Source organism: Marmota monax, unplaced genomic scaffold, assembly GCF_021218885.2.
Source record: "Marmota monax isolate L192 unplaced genomic scaffold, Marmota_monax_Labrador192_F-V1.1 WCK01_AAM20220418_F8-fsc00052, whole genome shotgun sequence".
NCBI classification, from domain to species: domain Eukaryota; kingdom Metazoa; phylum Chordata; class Mammalia; order Rodentia; family Sciuridae; genus Marmota; species Marmota monax.
The window spans coordinates 3,650,836-3,678,778 of NW_026693473.1; the positions used below are offsets into that span (position 1 = coordinate 3,650,836).

At 41.4% G+C, this 27,943-nt stretch overlaps 2 protein-coding genes across 11 annotated transcripts in view; one reads left to right on the forward strand and one right to left on the reverse strand.

The window, feature by feature from the left end:
- Positions 1-12,757, reverse strand: part of Parp9 (poly(ADP-ribose) polymerase family member 9) — a 38,101-nt gene extending 25,344 nt beyond the window's left edge. The window contains exons 1-6 of one of the 5 annotated variants that reach the window (XM_046457913.2): positions 12,656-12,757; positions 8,633-8,727; positions 7,649-7,790; positions 5,001-5,857; positions 2,176-2,397; positions 874-1,092 (exon numbers count right to left, since the gene is read on the reverse strand). In XM_046457913.2, coding sequence (XP_046313869.1) covers positions 874-1,092; positions 2,176-2,397; positions 5,001-5,857; positions 7,649-7,790; positions 8,633-8,647 — 1,455 coding nt within the window. In that variant the 5' untranslated portion in view covers positions 8,648-8,727; positions 12,656-12,757. Of the gene's footprint in view, positions 1-873; positions 1,093-2,175; positions 2,398-5,000; positions 5,858-7,648; positions 7,791-8,632; positions 8,728-12,655 lie in introns of those variants that run through there. The other 4 variants (XM_046457915.2, XM_046457914.2, XM_058583494.1 and 1 more) reach the window with 4 other exon arrangements.
- Positions 12,739-27,466, forward strand: Dtx3l (deltex E3 ubiquitin ligase 3L). Of its 6 annotated transcripts, none has more exons than XM_046457920.2 (7): positions 12,739-13,023; positions 14,212-14,420; positions 16,620-18,155; positions 19,123-19,322; positions 20,155-20,220; positions 22,937-23,001; positions 26,807-27,035. In XM_046457920.2, the coding sequence occupies exons 1-7, from the start codon at positions 12,840-12,842 to the stop codon at positions 26,902-26,904; spliced, it is 2,358 nt and encodes a 785-aa protein (XP_046313876.1). In that variant the 5' UTR covers positions 12,739-12,839; the 3' UTR covers positions 26,905-27,035. The 6 variants fall into 6 exon arrangements, with proteins under 6 accessions (XP_046313876.1, XP_046313874.1, XP_046313873.1 ...); XM_046457919.2 differs by having other exon boundaries at positions 12,740-13,023; positions 19,123-19,340; XM_046457918.2 differs by lacking the exon at positions 22,937-23,001 and having other exon boundaries at positions 26,807-27,466.
- The last annotated feature ends 477 nt before the right edge of the window (positions 27,467-27,943 follow it).

Genomic DNA, 27,943 nt, shown 5'->3' on the forward strand with positions numbered 1-27,943 from the left:
AACGAATCTTCTTTTCTAAATGCGCTTAATTCCCCTTGCAAGGGTATAGTGCTTCATGCAGAACCGTGGAAAGTTCTCAGGGTACCTGTGTAGGTCCAGTAATAGTCCTCTGCATGGGGGAAACTGTCAGTCTTTATTCAAAGCACAGGACGATTCATTTTGTCAAAAAGGTGAGCTACTTCACTGGGTCATTTGCCACAATTCTGCCAGGGAGCTGTGGAGGAGGCACAGTAGTGAACAGGAGTGGGTTACACTGGCTCATAAGCATCCACTGGGAACATCAATTCCAACCTGGCCTGCAGTGGTATCACACTGATGGCTTAAGCCATGGAAATTAGCAAATGCTACAAATCTCCTTTTATGATTGGGCAGCAGAAGGAATAAGAACCTTTACAATTGTTCCAAGAAAGAGCAAGCTGGAACAAGTATGCCACTACACAAGGGGAACAGGCCAGGAAATGGAGAGAGAAACAGAAAACTAAGGTCTACAACCACTCTCTGCCAGGCACTGAGCAAGGCTCCTTCTGTCCAAAACTCAGACACATTCCTGGGAAGCCTCACTTGAATGTTGGTTACAGGCAGAATCCAACATCCATATCTAGAAAATCTATTTTAAGCAGCTGTTTCTTATTCCTATTTATTCTTCCTTCACATTATTAAAAATTTTTCAGTACTGGGGATTGAACCCAGGATCATTCTACCAGGGTTGGTACATTCCCAGCCATTTTTATTTTTTGAGACAGGGTCTCACTAAGTTATGCTGGATGGCCTGAATTTGTGATCCACCTGCCTCAGACTCTCAGTACCTAGCATTATAGATGTGCCTCACTATGCCTGATAAACTTGTAGGACATTTCTAAGATATTAACTCACCTTATATGTCTCCAGATCTTCTGGAAAGATCACAAACCTTACAGTTAGTTGTTTTTTCAAATGCTCTTTAGCAAATACTAAAACTTCATTAAACATAAGTTCTGCTACTATATCCTTCCCAATACCAATGTTTCCAGACCCAAGGGCAGGAAAGGAAATGGAAGTTATATTTGGCTTGAGGCATTCTTCCAAACATTGCTTCATTGCATTTTTCAATATCTGTAAGAGAAACATAAATTTAAAATCACTCTCTGAGTCAAAAGTAAGACTTCACTTATTCCTTGGTTCTGTTCATATTTTACAATGCCAACCTCTACCAAGGATCATGTCCATGCCTCCTCTGAGGGCAGGATAGGCCCCATCCATAGAGATTCCACTACAGCTATAAGGTTAGCTAATGAGAAATGAAAGGACTAAGAAACTGAATAATTGGGCCACTGTGGGCTATTCAAGACATTTGGGCACTGATTTCTGCTGGTTTATGTAGCTTTGCCCATCTTCCCAGGTCAGAGACTCAACTATCAGTTTGCTCTGCTCACCTGCCACTTCCAAGTCTGCATAAAGAGCTCTTAGAAGTTTAATAAAGGAGATAGAGATCAAAAGAAAAAAAGCAACATTTATTCAATATCGCTGGGATCTATTATATGATTTCTCCTGGAGAAGTACTAATACTTTTGGCAGACTTAAACGTCTATCAACTTTTCAACATTATATTGAATTACTGTTACAGAGGTTTGTTTCTGGAAAGGAGGACCAGAAAGACTGAGGACCAATTTGGGACGAGAGAGCTGTCTAGCCATAAGAGGATAAACAAAGGTAGAAGGGATTAAACTTCTCTCTTTCCATATCTGAGTGGGTTTCCCTATTTTTTAAAGCTTGTATGTTATGGGCCTTAGGAGACAAAGTAGCTAGAGAGCCAATGTCCACCACAAGCACAGGTAGGAAGAGACCACAGGTAACAAATTTGACTGGAGTGGTGCTAGAAGGGAAATCCCGGCTCCTCCTGGAATTTAATCCATAGAGGAAAATATGGAGAAGTGAATACCGTGCCTACTTAGGAAAAGTCTACAGGGTCACTGAGTACGGTAAGGTGAATGGGTGAACAGATGAGGAAGCTCTGTGTTTCAGTGTCCATTTGCAATATGCTTACTTAAAATTTAGCCAAGGGTTAGGTAACATTTCAGGCTTCAAATGTGGACCATAAACACTTGACAAGATTTCATGAATGTAATGAAACAATGGAAATTTAATAGGCTGGTTAGACCATGGAGCTGCATAAAGGTAAATCTATTCTGAACTTACCAAAGATGCAGGTTGTGCTGGATTCCACAGAACATGGAATACGTATTTACAGGGCAGTTTAAATCCTTCTGTGACCAGTACCAACTGGGAATCTGAAAACTTTTTAGTTACTTTTTTATAGAATTCCAATTCCATTTCATTTCCTGCCCGTTGCAGAATTGATGTTGACACAGGTCCCACTCTGAGATTTGGTGGGGTTACAGAATTAACAATTACATCTGTCTGAAAAGGGAAGAAAGCATAGGATTCATTGTTAAATCCCTAATTTAAATCTTCATTTCCCAGAAAAGCTTTTAAAAATGATTTTTTAAAAAATATTTTAAAATTGTCAATGGACCTTTATTTACTTATATGCAGGGTGGAGAATTGAACCCAGTGCTTCACACATGCAAGGCAAACGCTTTGCTACTGAGTTACAACTCTAGGCCCTTCAAAATGTTTTTTGAGGACCCCAAATCTACAAAAATTCATTTAATAATGGTTAGAAACTCTTATTTCCAAGGAGCAATCATTTAATTGCCATGAAACTCTCTGTCCTATTCAAAAATTAAGTACAGAAATAGATGAAATGATTCTTATTGTAAATATCTATTAGCTTCTTACTGCATTACACCTTTTATGTTTCTAGATTCTGAGCATTCCTTGTGTTTTTTTTTTAATATCTATTTTTTTAGGTGTAGATGGGCACAACACAATGCCTTTATTTTTATGTGGTGCTGAGGGTCGAATCCGGGTCCCGCCCATGCTAAGCGAGCACTCTACCGCTGAGCCACAATCCCAGCCCCCCTTGTGTTTTTTTTTAAGATGTATCAATAAATGGTTTCCTTCTCTGCTGTACCACTATCACTTTTTGCTATTTCTGTATAAGATTTTTTGTTGTTGTTGTTTGTTTTAAACAGAGAAGAAATTAATTTTCTTAGGAAAATTCTACCTAATGTTTTTGTTTTAAGATAAGTAATACATGGTTAAAGAACGTGCAAGTGAAGCAAAAAGATCTGCAATGAAGAGCAGGATTCCTTCTGGGTGAGATCTCCAGAACCACACACTCCCTCATCCTATAGCCAATCATTTTTACCAGTCTTTGATCTATCTTTTTGGAAAAAGACTATACATATATGTGGTATTTAAATAATTTCATCTCTTAGCTCTCAGATCTGTGCTAAAGGGTTGTGTTCTCTCCTCTACCAAAGCCTCTAATCATCTGACATCTTTGGTTCTCTTTGGGGGTAACTTAGATACTTCTCATAAATGTTAACAAGTGTTTTACTTTTGAGAGTGCAATCAAAATTTGCCATTTGGAGGCACTGGCATCCTTTTAATTTTTTTAAGGTTTCTAATGCCACTGGCAATAAATAAGTGCACTAAAATTTCAGTTAATGGGATAAGTTATTCAACTAGGATGCTTTCCTTTTAATTTTGAATTGGTGTTTTAATACCTTTTCAAATCATATAGTCCCCTCGGTCTTTATTCTAATTTTCTTGTAGATAATAGGTGGTATTTGTTTTACTAGTGGTTAAGTTGATTTGATTGTGACCCTAAGAGACATCACTGAAATTAAAGAATACAGCCTTGGCTGGGTGTGGTAGCACATGCCTATAATCCCAATGGCTTGGGAGACTGAGGCAGCAGGTTCACAAGTTCAAAGCCAGCCTCATCAACTTAGCGAGGCCCTAAGGAACTCAGTGAGACCCTGTCTCTGAATAAAATACAAAAAAAAGGGCTGGGGATGTAGCTCAGTGGTTAAGCACCCCTGCATCCAATCCCCAGTCCACAAAAAAGAATGCAGCCTGTATTTCTTCTCTTCTTCTGTTGAAGTCCCTGCTCCTGCTGCCTCTTCCACTTATCCATCATTAATTTACTGAACACCTAGATCCATGCACAGATCAGGCTCTGGGACTGCAAGAGAGGAGAAAGTCATGATGCTCTTCCTTAGGTGCTCTCTGCCTAGAAGTGGAGCTGCATTAGCCCAGAATCACTTAGATTTGCTCTTTCCCTGACTTCCTCAACTCCCTCAGCGGGCCCTGGCCTTTGTGCCCAATAAACTCCAGCTAAATGCTAAGTTACACCTTGTATTTTCCACAGTCTCTGTCACAGAGCTATACATATGGAATATGACTTTGAACTCCACCTGTGTCTACTCACTCTGGCCAACTTCATTATTTCCTCTGTCAATTAATTCCTCAGTGTGTCTTTGATCAAGTTTCAAGAAGGTCTCCTATCAAAGCTTTCCCTCTGCCAATTCATACCCATCACAACTTGAGGTCAGCTTCAAAACTCACAACTCCAAAAACAATCTTTCTCGGTCCACTGTTATTTTGCATCACTACTGACAGGTTGCCTCAGAAATGTTTAGATGGTTTGTCTCAACAATGAGATTTTTCCAAATAAGTAACTTTTTAGATAAAAAGAGCATAATAAATTTTAAGTTCCTTAGGATCATAAGTTGTTCTAATTCTTCATAGTGCCTAACAATAACAGCAACAGCAATAATAATTATAATTACTACTCTAACCATGTGCCAAGCACGAGGAAAAGCATTGTGTGAGTACTGATTCTAGCTCTATGATATAAGTACTACAGTTATCCTCATTTTATAGATAAGGAAGCTAAAAGATAAACTAATTTGTTTCAAGTCACCCCGTTAGTAAATGGCAAGGCAGGTATTTAAATCCAGGTGGCTTGGCTCTGAAGACCACACTCTTAACCCCAAGAAGATGCTTTCTAAACAGCAATGCATGGTACATATTCTAAAACCTCTTCATAGGTATCAAATAATTCAAGGATCCCCTACTGGAAGTGCAAGAAAATAGAATCAAAAACTTACCATCTGTAGTTCAATGTAGCCCAGGACAATCTGGAGAGTCAGGCCCTGAGGAGTTTGAATAGTCATATTAAAAGGTGGGGTGGTTTCTTGATGCTCCCAAGAGTCCAGCTCATTGCTTCCCAGGACAGTTTCTGAAGCAGATTTAAAGGCAGCAACAGTAGGGTCCTCATTGCTCACCAGATGAATTTCTTTCAAATTACCAACCACTTGTTTGCTTTGGAAATAAAACTTGATAGTGTTTAAAATGGTCATTGTACACAAATCCAGAGGAAACTTGAAAATTCCAGAGCTCAGGGCTGGAATTGCTACTGTCTTAATGCGCTTTTCTTTACAAACAAACTCCAGAACATTTGCAATAGCTCTTTTCAGTGTATCAATGCATCTCTCTTTCTCCATTGCTTTCCATCGAGGCCCAACAGCATGGATAATGTTTTTGCAAGGAAGTTTTCCTGCTCCAGTGACAGCTATCTCACCAGGTAGTACTCTGCCATAACTGGCAATGAATCTTTTGCTCTCCTCTTCAATTTCAGGGCCACCAGCTTTCACCAGGGCCAAGGCCAGGCCTCCCCCATGTAGAAGATCTTCATTGGCTGCATTCACCACAACATCAACAGCACGTCTGCTGAGGTCACCCTTCCAGACAGATAACTCTAGCCCTGGGGCCAGGGTCTTTCTGAAGACTTGCTGGCCCAAAGAATTGCTATTACCTTCCAGAGCTGGAGACATTAGGGTAGAGATACACCCAAACTTATTTTGGAGGACTTCAAACAGTCTACTCTCATTATTTTTTAAAATTTCAAAGTCATTGAGATTAACAGGAATTTGCCAACTATAGTGTCTTCCAAGAGAGTCAGTCTCTGGAAAAGGAGAAAAGATTAACAATAAAGAAATGATCAAGGTTCCCTTCGAAAAGTATGTAATTCCATTTCACACCAGGAGGCTGAGTTTCTTATTTACAAAAGAGATGAACTTCCTCTAGCTCCCTTACTGATTCTCCTTCTCACTCAGACATTTAATTACAATATCCAAGAGTTTTCAATAGTAGGACACACTCATAAGGTGCTTAGTCTTGTGCCTGCATATACTAAATACCCCATAATTAGTAACTACTGTGTATAGTGATGAGAAGATGGTGTGTATAGGAGAACTCATAAATATTTTAAATGCATGTAAGAATATTAGAAAGGATATGAGTCAGAAGTACAGGGAGTTACATTTCTAATTTTTTTGCTTTCGTCAGTGTCTTAGTTTGAGTCCTTTTGGAAGCAGACTCTGAGATGAGAATTTGAATGTAAATAATTTATTTGAAAGGTGAGTCTAGCAAACACCAGGAGTTCTGCTTAAGGAAGGGGGGGTGGGAAACTAAGACGAAGGAGAAAAGCAAATAGAGTGTCTTATTTAGTAAATGAAGCTTAACTTCACTGGTGGGCAATATAGATTATATGCCTCAGAGTTGTACCCCTAGAGGGGAAATTATAGGAGCTGACATATTTCTCCAGCTTCTAAGGGTCATTGGCCAAAGCTGTCCCTTGGCTAGGAGGTGCAGGGGGAGCACTGACAATGTCTGCTACAGAAAGTATTTCTTCATAGTACTTTAGTTGCATGGCACAGTTAAAATTAATGTGGAATTAAAACTGATTGACTAAAAAGTATTTATTATGACTGAAAAAAAGATGTGTGGGGGCTGGGGATATAGTTCTGTTGGTTCAGTGCCTGCCTTGCAAACCCAAGGCCCTGGGTTTAATCCCCAGTTCTGTCAAAAAAAAAAAAAAAAAAAGATGTTCTGTTCAGATTCTCCTTCAGTTTGATTATAAAGTAGGAAATCTGGTAAGCTCACAACCTGTAGCTATTAAATACTCCCCTCATGGGTTCATCTCAGCTCGCTAGCCAAGGTCATGCTATTCTCAGAGTGTTCTCCATCAAAGCCTGAACAAGGCCATTGATGCTCAGCAAGAGACAACTCTACTCTCTAACAGGGGATCTCAGGCTGCCAGAGACTGTCAGGTTTTCATTATAACTCGATGGCTCCACCCCACCCAACCTAGCGTCTTCTGTTTCTTCCATAATGAACCTTTTGTACTAACTCCATCTCCAACTCTAGATCCTGGAGAACCTAACCTGTGATAGCGTATTTCATGGAGCCCAAAACATTGTTATTGCATGCCTCTGAGGAAGGGAAAATAATGCCACTTAAAGTGTAGTAGCTTTGTTTCAGAGATGTTAAATGTGAAAAAAGTGCATCCTAAATTTATAAAATGTGGTAATCATATATACATAACTTCAACAGGCATTTCTAATTGGAGCCACCTAGAAAGACCTCTGGTGGCCTCAGTTACCCAAAAGAAGCAGCAAGTGAGTAGTTTGACCTAACTGGCCTGAGCTTTAATTAGAAATCTGAAATCTCAAATAGGCCACTCCTAGAATTAGGCAGGTACCATTTGGCTCTTTCAGCCAAGGGGACAATCAGTTGGTCACCCCTTCTGTCCAATGTCAGCTGCAGGGCTGTGGTCAGAAGAGTCTTACATCTGTGAACAAAGGAAAGGATCATTGGGGGCCCTAAGGGAACAAGTTGGTAGTACCACACTGCCTCTGAAATAGTCCTCCTGAAGCATGAGCTAGGGTCTCCACACAGGCCTGCAGTCACGCACCTGAGCACTTGTGGGGGAGACAGTCTCTGTCCGTATTCCCTTTTCTCCACTGAGAAAAGATCTGAGCAAAGCCTTTCTGAAATAAGAGTGGGAGTGAGGTGATCCTACCTGATTTTTCATTGGAAGTTGCTGCTCCAACATCCTGTGAAAGATGAGAATGACTTTAAAACAAAATTTAAGCTGAACAGCTACAGGATACTGATCCCAGATACAGTCTACCACATACAAAGCAACAGCAACTTGGCTCAAAGCACTGGGTTTGCAGAGAGGGACACATGTATTTGTCACTGTGGTTATTTTCTATCTTTGTGCCTAAAACACTGAAAATACTAAATGTTCCATCAAACATTGACCCAATCCCACTTGCCTAGGGATTGAATTTAAAATGACATGAAGGGTTATAGATTCATACTTGAAAAGGCCTAAGAGTCATAGACCTCTAAAAAGATCCAAAACTCTCAGACAGGCTCCAATTCCAATGTGTCTTGGAGTTTCCCTAGATAGAGCAGAAAACATGAGGACATGAGCCTCATCAGCTGCATCTTCCACCCACCAGTAAGGACCCACTTTCAATTGCCTATTTCATGTCATAGCCTTCATGTAGAATTTTGAAATTTAGCAAATGAATTTAGCAAATGTTTCTTTCTCTATTCCCTTGCTTTTATTCCTCCCTTATCATCTCCTTACTCCATCCTAAAAAAATGATCTGCTGAATGAATGAAGAGAATCCAAATGATATGCAAGTGACATTTTTTTAAAAAAATCATCCATCTTCAAGTTGACATTGTTGATAATTAGCATATTTTCGATTCCAATTTCCCAATGATTCAATAACACATTTATTAGGCTATTAAAACCAAATGAGATGCTAGGTGTTACTGAAGAGCCCAGACTTCTTGCTATTTATTGTAGGAAAAACTCTTCATGTACTGATCAAGGTTCATAATGCATAGACATTTATATATTTATACATATAGATTTTACCATGGAGAAGGCCATTATCCAGGTCTCTGGTGGGTCTTTAATCCCTCTTGGGTTTCAAAGTGTAGACTGCAGTTCCCAGATATGGCGGCCTACTTCTAGGAATAAATGGAAACAACACAGTAAGCATTGACCAGATGCTGAGGGAATTTGGTACAAATAGTCCATAGGAGCACTGAGCATGATTTCTGATCTTGAGAAGTTTTTATTTCATTGGTGAGATGCACATATTGGTTTGCTGTTGTTATTGTTTACCTTCTGTCCTCTTCAGGTCAGGTTCCAACAAAAACCATAATGGCAGTTCAGAGAAGGGAAAAAGTTACAGGGGCTTGAACAGGAAAAAATTCATGGAGAAGGTGAGACTGGAGCCAGGCCTTGAAGGATCGATCAGGTTTTCACATATGTAGAAGAGGAAGATGATAACAAAATGGTGAGACTGAGCACAGCATTCAGAACAGCCAGGAACAACAGCCTTATGAGCAAGTGAAGACCCCTGAGGAGTGTTTGAAAAAAGAGGATACTTGTGCCTGCACGGGGTGTGCCTTGCAGAGTTTATGATAAATATCCTTGACCTAATTCAATAGGGGATATCTGGATAATAATATTTTAAAAAATAACCCTCTGGGGAAGATTATTTTGAAATGTTTGCCATCAAGTAGGCAGCAATTAAAGGCTGTGAATTTTTTGAATGATGATGAAAAGATACAATGGTCAACACTTTCTGCTGTCTTTAGGTCCCTAAAGTGATCTCTCTGTGTTTGCAATAGAAAATTTTTGTACAATCATCCACAGCATCAGAGCACTATTATTCTTACACCTGGAGGAAAAGGAGTAACAATCCTAAAATGCAAGAACGAAAAGCATCTGTGCCTCTAGAGGGCACTGCTGTATTTACAAAAGAAGGAAGACTTCTGCACCTGCTGGGCTGCTGGGTTTTTCTTTAGATGTTGTTGTGCTTGTCTCTATCTTCAGACCTGCCCTTAAAGGGCTAGGCACTGACTTGGCTGTGGAGCTGGCATCCATTTAACCCCAGAGAAATTAGAAGCAAAGAGAATGTTGCCTAAAACAATTTCTTCCATTTAAATAACCACAAACACCTTCTCAACTTTCCATCACTGAAGTTGAGGGAATTTGGTAAGACTATTCCATAGGAGAACTGAACATGACTTGTGATCTTGAAGTTTTTCATTTCATTGGTGAGATGCACAGTGTTTTGCTATTGTTGTCACTATATTCCTTCTGTCCTTTCCTATGGTATTTCTGTCCCTCATTGGCAGTCAAACTTCTGCAAAGAGTAGTTGATTGTCCTGTCATCCCACCCGCTCAGCTCACCATAGTCTGACTCCCCATCTCAACCCCAGTACTCCTCTGAAACTGTTAGTGTTCTCCATGTGGTTAACCCATGGCGCACTATCTTCTATCCTAGTCTTTGCGTGACCCCTTCTATAGCATTTCTTTCTTTGATTCCTGAAACTCTGCTTTATTAGCTTTTCCTATGCCCTCTTGACTCTTTGTATTTTTTTGTCCCTATGCCTTTATAGACCTTTCCCTGAATTCACTTCCAGCATCCTCCCCTCACTCTTTAATCGAATCCAAATCACTTAACCACTGAGCCACATCCCCAGTCTTTTTTTGTATTTTATTTAGAGACAGGGTCTCACTGAGTTGTTAGTGCCTCCCTGTTGCTGAGGCTGGCTTTGAACTTGCAAACTTCCTGCCTCCACTTCTGGAGCTGCTGGGGTTACAGGTATACACCACCCCACCTGGCCTCAAGATTCTGTCTAAGAGACACTTCTTTATTCTACATATTCCCCAGGTGGTAATCTCATCTACTTCAGGGCTTCAACTCACCAACTGTAAATACAACTCCCATATCTGTATTTCTAGGCTACTACTCTCCTGCAACTCTATCTGGATGTCCCATATTCCCCTCAAATACAGTTTCTACAAGAATTGACCCTTATATCCTCCTCCCCACTCCCCCGCAAAAAATCCATGCTTTATCTCCTAGATTCCACAGCTCAGCAAATAATATGCCATTTGCCCACTCAAATCAGAAATCGAAGAATTATCCTTAAATCTCCTCTTTTGTCCTATATCCAATCTCTCTCTGGGTCCTGACCACCTAAGTTCCTCTCAAATATGTCCCTAACTTTCTTATTTCCTGATATTGCTGCACTTTAGGGTCTCAGAACCTCTTGCCTGAGTTATGGCAGTATACTCTTTCCAAAGATTCAAATGCACTATCTAACTTTACATTTGATTGTCTGAATACATATTACATTTATGTATTTACATGGTGCAAAAACTGTAGAAGGTCCTCTCTTACCTCCCTCAAGAAACACCCTCCAAGGTAATCAACCTCTCTTATATCCTTCTTGGGACATCTCTACACAAAAGGTAGCATCTAATACACACTCTTCTACATTTTACCTTCTCCACTTAATATGTGCCAGAGATCTGTTCACAGTAGCACATTGAGATGGACCTCATTTTTTTTCACTATTTATTGTATTCCATTGAATAGAAATACTGTAAGTTATTTAACTATAAGTTATTTAATGCTGTTCCCCATTCATGGACATTTAAGGAGTTCCCAGTCTTAAGCTACTGTAAAGAAGCCTATAAAGAACAATTTTGAGGGCTGGGAATGTGGTTCAAGTGGTAGTGCACTTGCCTAGCATGCATGAGACACTGGGTTCAATTCTCAGCACCACATAAAAACAAAATAAAGATATTGTGTCCATCTAAAACTAAAATTTTTTTTATAAAAAGAACAATTTTGTACCTAGGTTGCTTAACACATAAGGGCTAATATATCAATGGGACAAATTCTTGGATGTGGTACTGAAAAAAATACGGCATATGCAATTATAATTCTGATAGTAGTGCCAAATTGCTGTCCATGAAGACCGGCCATTTCTAGTCATTTCCACATGCAAAAATCTCATCTCTGGCCTCTCTACCTCCATTCATCCCTGGTTGGAAATGTGTTCTTTGCAATGTTGTCAGCTCCTTCTTTCTAAGATACCAATCTGACTCATCAGTTTTTGGCTTCCTTTGTTTCCAGCTCTTCCATTTCTATCATCAAGACCTTTCACCATCTAGATATGTGCTGTTCAAGGTAGACCATTAGGCACATGTAGTTATCAAACACTGGACATGTGGTTAGTCTGAAATGAAATGTGAAGTAAATAAAAGAAAAACACTGGATGGCAAAGACTTAGAATGACCAAAGAGATCATAAATTATCCCATTATATGCTGAAATAATTAGTTTGAATATATTAAATAGCAGCAGTAAAATCAATTTCACCTGTTTCTTTAAATGTTTAATAATATGATGAAGAATTTTACAATTAACATGTGACTCCCTTTATATTTCTATTGAACAGCACAGATCTGAGCAGGCCCCTCCTTTTGCATGTCCCTGTCCATCTCCTCCCCTTCCAGGTCCCAGGGCCCTCTCTGTGTTTCAGACCACAGCACTCCTGGTCCCAGATGCACTCCCTTTCTCTCCCCTCCCTAGCCCCCCACTCAACACTTTTAGAGAGTGTCCAATTCCGCTCAAAACTTTCACTTGGAGGTCTTCAGAGATTTGCTTCCTTGTTCACAGGTCTGCCTCCCTTTGCAGCCCTTCAGCTAAGGGGCCTCTTACCCCTCCTGCACAGGGCGACAACCATTCCGTACTGTTGGCCAACTCAAGGGAAGAGGGCAGAAAAGTGCCTGTCTACAGGACAGAGCTGCTGGCACGGAGCACGTCGCAGGTAACAATGCGGGTACACAAACTAAAAACTTCTTTTTTTAAAATTGGGTTAAGTATAACGTGAACTCGGAATGCGAATTACATCTTGTGGCAAACAGCAATAACAACAATGGTTTAAAAGAACAGAAACACAAGAGAAACTTATTTTCCCTGCCTGGCTTACATCCTAACCTGGGGAGGCCTGGCCCGGGGACCCCCGTCCTCGCCCACCCTCGCTCGAGCCTGCAGGAGAGCGGACCCCCAGGGACGGGACCCACTTACCCGACGCTGGCTGTGGGGCGGACTGCACAGACCAGAGGGGAGGCGGCTCTGCTGGGAACAGGGCGGGACTTCCAAAGAAGCGAAACTGAAACTTTGAGGCCCCAGTCGGCGGGGCGGGAGGCGCCTTTGCCCCGTCCGGCACAGAAGCGTCCCGGAGCCCCACTCGAGCCGCACGCCGAGCGCCATGGCCTCCAGCCCCTGCCCGCCGTCGCCGCTGCTCGTGCGGGTGTCCCAGTCCATGCCCCGGCTGCACAGGAAACTGGAAAGCTACTTCCAGAGCCGGCTCTCGGGCGGCGGGGAGTGCACGGTCCGGCCGGTCGGCCCGAGCGCTCCGGACACTTTCCGGGTGGAGTTCAGAGAAAGGGCAGGTGAGCTGCGGGCAGCGGAGGTGCCAAGGCCGTCCCGGGGGTGGGGGGCGCAGCGCCGCGGGTTTCCAGGGCGACCCAATTCAGTCTGACCTAGGGGAGCGCGCAGGAAAAAGTATGGAGCTGTCCTTGAGGGGGGCAAGAAGCCGGAGTTCCTGTTGCCAGCATCTCCTGCAACCCCACAGTGGAGGTTAGAGTCCCAGATGTGACTAGTCCCTGATCCGGGTTGAATACCTCAAGGATGGTACTTTCTAGTGCTTTTCTGAACTGACATATTTTTTCAATTGCCACAGAAATATAAGTACTGCCCCTTCCCTCCTCAGGTTCCTGGCAGTTGTTGTCCTTGTTGTTTAAGCATTGCAGTTTTATGTTGTAAATAATGATTCAATTGACTGACTTTTGAGGTTTACAAAAGTAATAGATGCTCCCTATAGAAAAGAGCAAAAAAAGAAAACTATGTGGAGATAAACAATGGGAACATTTTGATGTATCTCTCTCCAGCCGTTTCCTATGAATGTCAGCAAACATATGCATTTCTAACAATCTGAGGAGAAACTTTGGATTCCTGCTTTAAAAAAAAAAAAACTTAATTATTTAATGACTATTATTCCATATCATTGAAAGGCGGACTGGAAACATGATTTAAATGGGCCGATGATGTTCCATTATCATTAAGCATTCATTTTTATTGTAAAATGTAAGCTGTCCACTTCAGAGTTCTGAATAGCTCCCCCTATTTCCCCACCAAACTGCTATTCCAGCATGCAGGGAACAGTCTTACAGTGAGGTACTGGGCAGGGTATAAATGCAAGAATAATGGGATTACTGTCAGGCCTTCTGTGGCTGTTGGTTCTGTATCCGTGGATTCAACCAACCAGGGATGGAAACTGTCTTAATTACAGGAAAAAAAATAGCATCTGTACTGGACATGTACATTTTTTCTGTCATTATTCCCTGGACAATATAGTAAGACAACTATTTACATAGATTTACATTGCATTGGGTATTATAAGTAATCTGAGATGATTTAAAGTATTTAATACTTATGGAAGTATTACACCATTTTACATAAGGGACTTGAGCATCCATGGATTTGGGTATCTTTGGGGGTTCCCAAAACCAATTTTCAGGGAATTCCAAGGGCTATTTGAAATTTGTCCTGTGAATGTATGTTTAATGTCTCCACTGAAGCTAAGGAGGGAGTGTTGAAAAAAGGAGATCACCACATCTCGATTGATGAGAAACCTGTGCCCATTTTTCTGGATACCACTAAGAAGCCAGAAGAGAAAACAAAACCTGGAAGTTCTTCACTGACACAGTCACAAGCTGAAGCACAGTCTGGGGAGAAACATCCAAATAAAGGTCCTGTTCCTAATAATGTCGACTCCTATGTCCAAAAGGTGAGTGTTGGAAAAAGCAGCTGCCCCCATGGTTACCACACCTACTGCCTTTTTGTCCCAGCAGACAGTGCTGGGGACTAATAATGAGTCAGGCACTGGTTTAAGCACTAGGACACAGAGATGAACACAGCAGACAAGGTCCCTGCTCTCATGCAGCTGGTACTGGGGTGGAGAGGTGCACAGAAAAACAATAAGCAAGTAAAAACCTGAAAAAAAAAATTCAGAGGCTTGAGACCTGCTAAGAAAATAAAATAAGCTTTTGCCTCAGAGAGAACAGGGCCAAGGCAAGAAAGGGAATGGTGAAGATGGTTCTACTTATGACCAGAAGTCAGAGCCAACTCTTCTGTGGAGGAGGTATTTGGCATGAGACATAATGAGGAGTCAGCCATGCAAGAATTCATTCCACAAATAGATACTGACTGACTGCTATGTGCCAGGCACTGTAATAGGGGCTGGGGACACAGCCAGGCACACAGAGACTTTGCCCACACACCACTTACCTTTAAGTGAGAGGAACCAACAATGTAAACAAATAGAAATGTAATAAAATGCCTATAAGTTTTGGAAAGAAGAATAAAGCAGGATTAATGAAAGAAACCCTATTTGACACAGGATGTCAAGAAGAACCACTCAGATAGAGTCATCTGAACAGAAATGATTGAAGTAAGGGAGCTAGATGAGTGGGTTTCTGGAGGAAGAACATTCTAGGCCTTGGCCAAGGGATGCACATGTGCACAGGCCCCACAAAAGCTTATATCCTGAACTCTCAAGCTACAAAAAAGATAGAGTAGGGGAAGACAGTAAGCAAGGGAAGGAGTGCTGGCAACTCAAGAGAGGTCAGGTATTTAGGGGATGATGATAAGGACATCAGATTTCAAGTTAAATGTCAGGAGAGTCATCAGATGGTTTTGATCCAGGGGAGTGGGCATTTTCGTTTACATTTCTAAGGGATCGATCTGGCTGCTGTGTGTGGAAATACATGTGCAGGAAGGGCTAGAATAAAAAGTCAGAGCCCAGTTAGGAAAAGTTGCAATGGGCCAGGTGGAGGATGATAATGGCCTGGACTCTGGATGGTTCCCATAGACATATAAGAACAGGAGATTCAGGAAACATTTTGGAGATCTAGAGGAATAATGTTCCATGCAAAGAAAAGAACATGTGCAGAGACCTCAAGGGGGAACAAAACATTAGAAATTTTGCTTTTCTACTACATTTCATTCACCTCTGTCCTTTTTATTGTAAACTAGAATATCTTTTTTATAATTGAGCTTCTAAAAGGTCAAAGTTTAGGAAGGGCCTAGCAACTCTGTGGGAAGTCAAATGTTTAATTTTGTTGGTTTGTGTTTTATTTATTGTTGTTGTTATTTGGTACTGGGATTGACCTCAGGAGCGCTTTACCACTAAGCTACATCCCCAGCCCTATTTTTTTTTTTTTTTTTGAGTCAGGGTCCCACTAAGTCGATAAGGCTGGCCTTGAACTTGCGATCCTCCTGGAGCCTCAGCCACCAGAGTCGCTAAGGTTATAGGCATGTGCTACCATGCCCAACTCTTTGTTTTTTTTAAATTGTTTTTTATTAAATTATTTATTTATCCTAATTTGTTATACATGATGGCAGAATGCAATTCGCTTCATATTACACATATAGAGTGTTTATTTTTTAAAGAGGAAGGGTAAATAAGAGAAAAATATAGTAATAAGAAAAAAAATTATCCTCAGATTTGTGACTCCTTTCACAGACTATTTTGTGAGGACCACAGCAACTTATCCAGAGAACAGAAATGCCTCTCTCTACTGTCATTCCTCAAGGTCAGACAGGGGCAGCTTTAAAACCCAGTTCTTTTGTAACATAGAGCTTTTAAAAAATGTTCAATCCCAGGCTCCCCTGTAGACCATTTACATGAATCTCTGGAGATGAGCCTGAGCCCTGGCCCACTGGCCCTTTCTCCTTCCTTCCCACTCTTTCTTTCTCTCTTTCACTTTTTGAACTTCCCAGGTGATTCTAACATGCAGACAGGCCTGAGACCCTCTAGGCTGTAGTATACTGCATTCTCTTAAAGGATTTGAACAGGTGGCCCCCCATAAGGAAAGGCTTAGTGGTTGTTTCTGTAGTCTCAGGGCATTCTGAAGAATGCTGAGTTCTACTGGGGGCCTGGGAGTCTGAGATATTTTATTTGTTCCTGTTCCTTTGAATTTTTCAGATCTTTCTTACTGTGACAGCCGATCTGAACTGTGACCTGTTCTCCAAAGAGCAGAGGGCACATGTAACCACTCTCTGCCCCAGAGTCAAAAAGTTGGAGGGTGACAATGGAATTGAGAAGGTGTGTGGTGATTTCAGAGATATTGAGAAAATATATCACTTCTTAAGTGAGCAGCTCCTGGAGAATGAGAGGAATCAGGAATCTTCCCCTTCTACCACGGAGAGGAAACCACTTGACCAGCAGGACTGTGACAGCTGCTTTTTTCCTTCTGAACCAAAACCCAGGTCAGAAGAAAAAGGCAGCCATTTTGAAATTCCCTTGCATTTCTTTGAATACTTCAGATATACCTGTCCTGGTAAAATAGACTCAATAGAGAAAAGATTTGGTGTAAACACTAAAATTCAAGATATCCCTCCCAATACAGTCTATTTAGACTTTACCTCCAGCCATTCAGAGGACATAGAAGCAGCTCGTGAGTCTTTTGTCAGCGACTTTCAGAAGACCATTGAATCTCTGAAGCAAGAACGTGTCTTTTTAGAAGATAGGAATTGGGCAAATAACATCAAACAGGAGTTGAGTCACAGATTTCCAAAGCTCCTGATAAAGGAGCAAGGAGGAGTGCTCACTCTCCTTGGGACCCAAGATGACATTTCAGCTGCCAATCAAAAAATATCCGAATTTCTTGTCTTGAAACCTGTGAAAATATTTGCTCCCAGTTGCATGAAGAACACAATTGAGATTGACACTGCTCACTATAAGCTTCTAGAAGCTCAGTTACTCAAAAAGATAGTAGAGATAGAGCAAAAGTACAATAGTCATAGTAAAGTTAGGGAGAAAGGTCAGAAAACCTGCATTCTGTTTGATCCAAAGGATAAGGAGATAGATCTGTCTGTGCATGCTTATGCAAGTTTCATCGATGCCTTTCAACATGCCACCTGTCAGTTGACGAAAGAAGTCCTTTTACTGAAAACTTTGGGCAAGGAGAAACAGCACTTACGTGGGACTAAGTTTGCTGATGACTTTAGAAAGAGGCATCCAGATATACACTTTGTGCTGAGTCGAGAGACAATGACTTTGACTGGTTTGCCAAATCACGTTGCAGAGGCAAAACAATATGTCTTAAAGAGTGGGGACCTGTCTCTGTCAGCTGGAGAGAAATTGAACAAAGATCATGAAACACCCATGGACACTGATAGTAATAATTCAAAAGCAGCTTCGCCTTCATTCAAGGACTCTGCAAGTTCTGTGGCCTCCGAAGCAGATAAGAAGGAAGAGGACACCTGTGTCATCTGCATGGACACCATTAGTGACAAACACGTACTACCAAAGTGCAAGCACGAATTCTGTAGGTGTTGTATCATTGAAGCCATGTCTTATAAGCCTGTCTGCCCCGTGTGTCAGACTTCTTATGGTGTCCAGAAAGGGAATCAACCAGAAGGAACCATGATTCATAAAACTGTAAAAGAGTCACTTCCGGGTTATCCATCCTGTGGCACCATTGTCATTACATATGATATGTCAGGAGGCATACAAACGGTAAGTGTTTCTGGGGTCCCTGGGTTTCTTTCCACTACGTTGAGTGATTATCCTCTTGCCTATTTGACAATGGTTTTCCCAGGGAATTATTTCATGGTCATGTGCAAGGGACAGAAATAGTGAAGAAGGTCACTTCATCTGCATATAATGTAGAGCTTTCATGTCTTTTTATTTTTAATTTTTCTTTTTCTCCTTACACATTTTTATGGGTTTTTATTTTGTTTTGAATTGTTTTGCATGTCATTTGGCAGTGTTGGGGATCAAACCCAGGACTTCATGCATCCAAAGGAGGTGCTCTACCACTGAACCATACCTCTAGCCCTACGTGATTTTCTTTTTTTCTTTCTTTCTTTTTTGGTACTGGGGATTGAACTCAGGGGTGCTTAACCACTAAGCTACACCTCCAGTCCTTTTTATTTTTTATTTAGAGACAGGCTCTCGCTAAGTTGCTGAGGCTGGCTTTGAACTTGTGGTTCTTCTGCCTCAGCCTCCTGAGCTGCTAAGATTACATATACACTTTGTGCTGAGTCGAGAGGCAATGACTTTGACTGGTTTGCCAAATCACGTTGCAGAGGCAAAACAATATGTCTTAAAGAGTGGGGACCTGTTTCTGTCAGCTGGAGAGAAATTGAACAAAGATCATGAAACACCCATGGACACTGATAGTAATAATTCAAAAGCAGCTTCACCTTTATTCAAGGAGGCTAATGGTGGTAAAAGCTACGTTACACCTAGCCCTACATGTATATTTCTTAAGATCAACAAAGGATGAATGGAGAATATGTGTTAGGATAGTAGGAGTCAGGAAGTTGAAAGAGGAGAAATATAAATTATTAGGAATATAAGTAACACTTTAATGCTTTTCTTGATTTTTTATTTGCTCTCTCTACAAATGAACATATCTATGCATATAGTAAAATTTAGACAGGGGACTGTTTTTGCCTGACATTTTTTTGTCTTTATACAGAACAAGCATCCAAACCCAGGAAAGCCTTATTATGGAATACAGCGAATTGCATACTTGCCTGATAATAAGGAAGGAAAGAAGGTTTTGGAACTACTTTCAAAAGCCTTTGAACAAAAGCTGATTTTCACAGTGGGGCAATCTCGAACATCAGGAATCTCAAATGTCATTACATGGAATGATATACATCACAAAACATCCCGGTACGGAGGACCAGAAAAGTGAGAACCTTTTGAAATATAGTGGTTCCTAAACAAAGTATAGAGGTTGTAAAATACAGCAATTTGAGGATGTGGATATAAGGAGATTTTATAGCACTGGTATCCTAGTATTATGAGAAATGCTAATCTGGGATGATAATTTCAAAGAGAGAAAGACTGGTCCCTATAACCACCTACCCTGCCAACTACAAATATTAGTTATTAAATTTTGCATCCAAGGGAAGAGGGTTTCAGAACCAAGGTGAATGGTATCTAAGTTGATTAAATTTGAGCATCATGTCTATTTGAAAGGTAGGTTCTAGAAGTGTTCCTTTGCTTTCTTTTAAGATCATCTTTCTTTCTGTCCTTTTTTTCTCATCAGTCCACAGAGAAGCTAAACTCTCTTGGTTTTAGTTTTGAGAGGCTAATGGTGGTAAAAGCTACGTTACAGGAAATCTGATTGTTGTTTATGAAACTCAGATTACTTCAGACCCTTGATATTCAAAAAGAAAAATATCCTGAGACTTTTTCAAATTGCCCAAGTTGAAAATCCTACTAGAATTTTCAACTTACGACTCCCTGTAAAATATAGCATATGATTATAATTGTATGAGAATCGCTGCTTACAATAAACTGAGAATTTTAAAGCCTGGTTGGAAAACAGATACTGGTCAGACAGCTAGGCTCACTTACTAGCTAAATGAGAAATCATCTGCACATTGAAGAACAGTTATACATCACCCATAATTGTTCACAACCCTGAATAGGAAATCCTCAAATGCAGATGATATTAACCATTTGTGATGATGCATAAAAGGGTTTTTTCTTTCTGCAGTTATGGCTACCCTGATCCTCACTACCTGGAACGTGTCAAGGAGGAACTGAAAGCTAAAGGAATTGAGTAAGAAAACTGCTGGAAGAATGTCTTAACCCAGGCTTTCAAAGGATATATTTTAGAAGGCTACATTAATGCAATCCTTCTGTAGAAACACCTTTTAAAAATTTGCATCTCAAGAAGTGGTTTGTATAAGAGTAGAAACCTAGTCTATCACTTTGGAGTGTAGCCTTTTTATGGAAGGAAGAAGCCCCCAAGAGCTGCATAATTTTGCTGCAAAAGTATGTCTCATTCTTGTATTATGGTTGAGGGTGAAGGGTGGGTCTGAAAATAACCTTCTCATCCTTCCGTTGTACTATAGCAACCGATTGACCCTTTTCTTTCCTTTTTTATGGAGTTGGGGGTAGAACCCAGGGCCACTGAGATTCGCCCCCACTCCTTGGATCCTCTTTCATTCCCATCTCTAAGGTAGTACTTTAATTATTTCTTTTCTTTCTCTTTAACCTCCACTGGTAAAGGTGAGAGCCTTCTGTAAAAAGAAGAGGAAAAACAAGGCTTTACTTATGGAAAATTAGAGAGCCACATGCCCCCCTCTTCTTCCCCATGGCAAGAAAAGTGACCAGGAGCAGAGATTGGGCAACCTTTGGTAATAAGTGAAATAAGACTCGTATTTCTTAATGACATAGAACATAGAATACAGTTGGTGCTTAATACATTTTTATTTTCTGACTCAAGTTAGAGGAGGTCCACAAAGAGATATATACTTTTAAAATCTTTGACGGAAGCAGGAAGCCATTTCTGGAGTCCTCACCACTCATTTGGAAAACTGAGTTTCTTAACTCCACTATTCTTGGTGGCTGAACTCCTAACCAAGCTCCTAACTTGACTCTTGCTCCTCTCTGATCCTGAGAACCTGCCCCGTGGGTCGCATTTGCCTTGCCGTAGAATTACTACATGTTTTTGAACAGATCCCCCCCGCAACTGAATATGTTGTACTTTTGAATTATCCTGCTTCCATTTTTAACAATAAGTAAACTTACTTTAGTTTCCATTGTCTACCACTTAACAGTAACTATAGCTCCAATGAAGTCATTTGTTGTCTGTTCACTAAATCTCACCAATTCTTGTTTTCACTCTTAAAATCTTTCTAATCCTCTCTCTGGAGAAAAAAAAAAGCCTACAACAAGAAATATGTCTCATTTAAGATTTTACTTTTAAATATTTCTCCAAGTCAGAAAAAAAGCTACTATAGCAAATCATCCAGTTATTTATTGTACACTCTCCCAAACTGGTGAGCAAGATACCTTGTTCTTTTCCTAAAGAAACACATGAACACACATTGTTTTTTTTTCAATCAGGTAATAATATTTATTGAGTACTTCCCTTGTCACAACCCTTATAAGAGCTTTACATCTGTGTGATTAGTACAATTAGTATTTTTTTTTTGTACTGGGGATTGAACCCAAGGGGGCTTAGCCACTGAGCCATGTCCCAGACCTTTTTTTTTTGTATTTTATTTAGAGATTGGGTCTCGATGAGTTGCTTAGGGTCTCACTAAGTTGCTGAGACTGGCTTTGAACTCGCAATCCTTCTGCCTCAGCCTCCCAAGCCACTGGGATTACAGGTGTCCACTTCCGTGCACGGCTAGTGTTCCCCTTTTTTAACCAAGAAAACTAGACTGGGGATATAGCTCAGGAGGTAGAGTGCTTACCTAGCATGTGCAAGGCTCTGGGTTCAATCCCCAGGACCAAAAAGAAAAAAAAAAAAAAAAGAAGAAGAAGAAGAAAGAAAGAAAGAGAAAATAGCCAAGAAAACTGATAGAAAGCATAAGTAAATTACCAAAGATCACAGTTAACAAATGAAAGTGCTAGCATTTGAACCAGGTAAACTTGCTCCAGGATTTCTATATCCCACCACCGTACTGCCTTCCCACTGAGGTACTTCTCCATGGAGCTGGCCAAGGAGTTCCAATTATTTTAGGCTTCTTTCAGAAATGGACCCCTATACAGTGCTCAAAAGCAAATTTCCTCCAGGAAAGTCCTATTCAAAGGTCTTAAAAACCGGGGCTGGGGTTGTGACTCAGCGGTAGAGCACTCGCCTAGCAAGTGTGGGGCCCTGGGTTCAATTCTCAGTACCACATGAAAAATAAATAAATAAAGGTATTGTGTCCGATTAAAAAAAAAAAAATCTTAAAAACCCAGAATCCTCTCCTTGTGCAGAGAGTTAAGGAAAATTACACTAAAGGATTCTCTCTCTCTCTCTCTCTCTCTCTCTCTCTCTCTCTCTCTCTCTTTAATCAGATTATACATTTAGTTTTTCATGATTCATTAAATTCTTTATTGTTATCATTTATTGTTTTCTATCTTCTGATCTTTTGGTTAAATTTACTCCAAAGAAGTAGAAGTTTAGTTTCTATTAACTTCTGGATTGCATTCTGTGTGCAAATTCAATTTCCATGGTGTGAGTGGTTTTTGAGCATTTGGATTACTGCTTCTGTTCTTTGGAAGGTCTTTTCATCCACTTTAAATAAAATCAAATCCATGTTTGGAACAGATTGTCTGTGTTCTTTCCCTTGTTCCTTTTCTCTTAGGTTGAGATTCTGGGTATTTTCTTCAACACAAACAGTATAAAACCGTATAACATGTATGTGGACATCTTTGGTTGATTTTGTGTGTAGCCATTTGCTAAATATTATCACAGTAGAACTTCACTATTTACTTCACTGCTGCCAATTTGGCTATGAAAATCATATTTCTCAATACTTTTTCTTCCTGGCACATAGGTTTCTAAAGAAGATAAAAGTAGCCTACAGGTTTCATCCCTTCTCTTCTGCTAGAGAAAGCACAGGTAAAACCCTATCAAACTATTGCCCCCTCCTTGCTCACTGAGCACCAGCAAACTGGGTTGCACCCTCCCCTTCCAACGAAAAAGGAGAATTAAAAAATAATACTGAGGGTTGGGATTGTGGCTCAGCGGTAGAGCGCTCGCCTAGCACTGGCAGGACCCAGGTTCGATTCTCAGCACCACATAAAAAAATAAAGGCATTGTGTGTCCATCTACACCTAAAAAATAAACATTTTTTTAAAAAAAAATAATACTGAGATATTGGATGTTTCCCTAGGAATCGTATCAGGAGAAAAACAGTCATTAGAGAAAAATCAGACCATCACTGGATTTTCCTATACATATCTGAATAGTTTTTGCTTTGATTTCCATAGGAGAGTTCAGCACTATGGCCTTTTTATTGACTGGGTCCTGGGGCCTCTAAAACATTGAGAATGAGGCAGAAATTAAGATGCTATTTGTATGATAGGTTCAAGCTCAAGGCAGTGCATGTAGGGATGAACAAAAAGAGGCAAAGCAGGATGCAAAGCAGTGCTCTGAGTTATCACCCTGGCTACTCCTCCAAAAAGTCCGTTTCAAAGACTCAGCAGGTTGCTCAGCAGATAGCAGCTCTGTTCACTGGGCATGTGAACTGAAAAAGACTCCAGAAATCATCCTATTTAAATGCCTCATTTTATAGAGGGAACTCAGATTTATTTCTTGAGAAAACAAGAGAAGATATAAAGCACATTTATAATGTATTTAAATGTCGCCTTAGTGGCACTTTTGGCTTCTCCCTCTTCTGCATCAGTCCCATCCATTCTCACTGGTCCTGCTTCAGATCTCACTGTCCAGTTGGTGTCCTCATAGTTCTTTTACCAGAACTATTGAAATACCCTGTCAGAACTCTTTCTGTCCCCATTCCCCTTTCACCTCCCACCTCAAACTACCTTCTGAGAAAACAGCTCTTGTGAGAGACCAAGCTCGCTTGTGACTGAGTCAACTCCCCTGCTGGGTGATATGGCACCCATGCTGCTAGACTGCCCCACTCTTCTAAGGTTCAAGTGACTGTGTCTTGCTACAGCCCCATGGGTGAAGCTATGCTCACTTGTTCCTTTGTAATATAATCCCTTGCCCTGTTTAGGGTAGAATCTTCCATGGAAGTGCCTTGTGTGTGTCCCCTTCTCTTACTGTGCCCTTGGGTGTGGCCTACCCAGATGTCAGTCAACCTGCTGACAGTGTACATCATGAAGATAGACTCAGCCCCTTGAAACCTGCCTCATTTGAATAGCTTCTCCTCAATAAAAGGGGTCAGCGCGTTCTCTCTCTCTCTCTCTCTCTCTCTCTCTCTCTCTCTCTCTCTCTCTCTCTCATCCTGTGGACCTTTAAGGTCAGAGGAGCTGTCACAGCAACCCCGATGAAAAAGGTATTTGTGTCTCTTGTGTGGTTATTTTGCGCAGCCCAGTTAGCCCAGTTCAACTGGAGTAAACCCTGAGTCTTTTAGTCTCAAACAGAAACCCTGCAAGCTCTGATCTCTTCTGAGGATATGCCTTCAGTGGCTTCCTGATGCCCCAACAGTACTTCTTGAACTTCTTTTTGTGTCAGAAATCACCTGGATGCTAGTTGCTGAGAGGCCCTGGGTTTTATTACCAGTATCATGGGGGCAGGGGGTGGAAATTTTAATCCTCATGATAATACTGTGAAGGGGGAGTTAATCCTCAAGATAGTACTTTGAAAGATATGGCTGTGCCATTGTATGGATTTAATTAATTGAGGTTACACAGCTAATGAATCTGACCCATACTATGTGATTTTGACCCATCCATTTGTGTGTGTGTGTGTACGCTCACATGTGCACTCCTGCATTCTGGGAACTGAACCCAGGGCCTCTAACATGCTAGGCAAGCGTTCTACCACTAATCAACATCCCCAAACCTTCTACTTGCTTTAGTAGATTTTTAAAATCACATATTTTAGCCTGGTGAGGTGGCCCAATGCTGTAATTCCAGTAACCTGAGAGGCTGAGGCAGGAGCCTACAAGTTGGAGGCCAGCCTGGGTAACTTAGAAGCCCTGTTTCAAAATAAAAAGAGCTGGGGATGTAGCTCAGTACTTGCCTAGCACAGGTCAGGCTCTGGATTCAACAGCCCCTCTCCCCGATACACCTCATTAATCCTTAATTTTGGAGGTCACACAGCTAAGCAATATATTATTAGTCTACAGCTTTGCTATAGATGACACTGTTATGCTCGAATTCGGGACCCCCCAAAAGACCACCAGAGACCAAGATCGATGTAAACAGCAAAGAGGTGTTTATTGCGAGCTAGCTTGGTCCTCTACTGGTGACGCTGAGAGGCCCCGAGCCCAGGGTTTGCAGCAGTTTTATACATTCTTTGGAGAAGGCAGGGACCCCCACATACATCATAGTATCTCTTGGCAAATCATCACACACCTCGGGAGAATCAAACAACTCTAAAACATGATTAGCACATTCACTGGCCGGAACAAGTTGGGTAGGGGTGATTGGTTACTACAAGAAGGGGATTCATTTGAACTGATTGGTTTAAGCCAAGAGGGGTGTACGTGCTGAACTACATGGTTTCCCAACACGTTATCAACCACCTTAAACTACTGGGAGGGTCATCTGGCATCCCAGGTATTTCCCTGTCTCATGCTGATTGGTAGCCGCTAGGGGGTTGCTATGGATCCCCACCTAGCCTGACTGAGTCAGGGACACCTGGCGCAGCAGATCTTTTCCTATCATTTGTAGATAAACAACTTAGCAGGGTGGGAATGTGCCTAGGAGTGCTCTGTGGGTCCTTCCAAGGACAAAGGTCATGTCCCTTCCTTGGACAGGCTTTGCTCTGAGGTAGAGGCTGGTTTTTCAACACCTCTGACTGAAGCTACCTAATAGTTTGTTAAAATTCTTGTTTTTTAAAGAGAGAGAATTTTAATATTTATTTTTTAGTTTTCGGCGGACACAACATCTTTGTTTTGTATGTGGTGCTGAGGATGGAACCCCAGGCCGAACGCATGCCAGGCGAGCGCGCTACCGTTTGAGCCACATCCCCAGCCCTGTTAAAATTCTTCTGTGAAAAGTTGCATTTCAGTATTCAGACAAAAAAAAAAATACTAGACTACTCACAGATAGCCAGAAAAATGGGCCTGGAGAAGAAAAGAAGGAAGACAGAAATGGGAAATCAAATTTCTGACTCCAACTATTCCTAGCCACAAGGACATCTCCTTAACAGCCCATAGAAGAGACCAACCCTCAAAAGTACTTCCTCTTGCTCCAACAGACCTTCACTCCCACTCTTGTGCTGATTAAGGCTTAGAAATCACTTTTCTTCAGATTTGCTGAAGAAGGCAAAATAGAGTTGATTGGCCTCTTTTCTAAGTCCTATATCTATAGGGAAAGATCAAGCCCATAAAAACCCCTGGACGACAGACACTCCTTGGCATCCCTCTCTTGAGACTCCTCCTTCTTCAGGAGCTCTGCTTTCTTTCTGTTATGCTAACAAATCCTGTCACTTTGCTCTCACCCTTGTGTCCCTCTTCATTATTTGTGAGACAAAGAACCCACCCAATCCACCCTCCTGTTACACTCTAGTCCTTTATTTTCTATTATCGTCCTAGACCCACTCCCCCGCCCCCATCATCTTCCTCTGTACTCTCATGAAATATGTTTTTTGTTGTTGTTGTTGTTTTTTGGTGGGGTTTTTTTTTTTTTTTTCATCCTAAAGATTAACTTTGCAGGGTGAACTATTCTCGGGAAAAGGGAAGTATAAAGACATGAGTTATTAGACTTTCTAACCCGTAACTTTTCTTTAGTTTTACAGCACCCAGAACTTCTCTCGTCCTACAGCAGCCCCTGCTCAGAAAGGCAGGTCCAAGGAAATTTGTCGCCACCCTGGCCGCCGCCCATCTGATCTGCGCCCCCACCCATCCCTCTAAAAAGGTCTTGTGCCTGAGACCCCTAAGCAAGATGGCTTTTTTAGGACAAGCGTCCCCATCTTCAGATTCTGTCTTCTTGCCAATAAATATCACTCTGCCTCTCAAATGTTTAGTTTCATCGGGCAGATAGAACCAGAACTTTCCCCGTTACATTTCACGGAAAAGAAAGCGAAAGGAGCTCAAGGCAGGTTCCGGGTCTCGTGGGTGGGGTGGCCCCGGGTGGTCCCGGAGAAGCAGCCGAGCCCGGGATGGCTGCGCTCCTTCCCGCTCTGGTGGAGGGGTCCTGGGGTCCCAACCCTCCCAAGAACCTGAGCGCCAAGTTGCAGATGTACTTTCAGAGTCGGGAGAGATCGGGCTGCGGGGAGTTCGAGGTCCACCAGGAGCCCGGGAGCCCGCCCCGCTTCCTGGGTGGGGCGCTGGGGACTGCAGGAGACCCCGCAGCCTGGAGCCACGCAAAGCGGTTCTCCGTTAGGGGCCCTGACAGCGCTGGCTTGAGACTGCATATCCCGCGGAGTGGAGTGCAGAATTATCATTTTTCATAGTGCCTTTGGTCTTCCTCCCACTCCCATCGAATTTTGGAAGGCTTTTTTTTTTTTTTTTTAATAAATCAGGGTTATTAACCTTTTATCAGTTATGTGTTATGAATACTTCTTCCTAGTTTCTCATTTGTCTTTTGAATTTGTTTATGGGGGCTTTTTTGTTTGTTTGTTGGCATATGCTAGGCTATCACTGAGCCAAATGAAGAGTTTTATCTCATCTTTTTCTATTCTATGTTCCTTTTTAAAAAATCAAATATAATTGCATCAGTATCTTAAGAACAATGTTGAATTGTATTGTAGATAGTTACCATACTCACCATGGTCCCATCCCTAATAAGAATCCCTACAGAGTTTCCTTAAGTTAAGATGATGACTTCAGAATTGAAGCATACATATTTTATTATGCTAAGGAAATATCCATTCAATTCTTTTTTTTCCCCCCAAGACATTTTATTAGGAAAGGGTGTTAAATTTG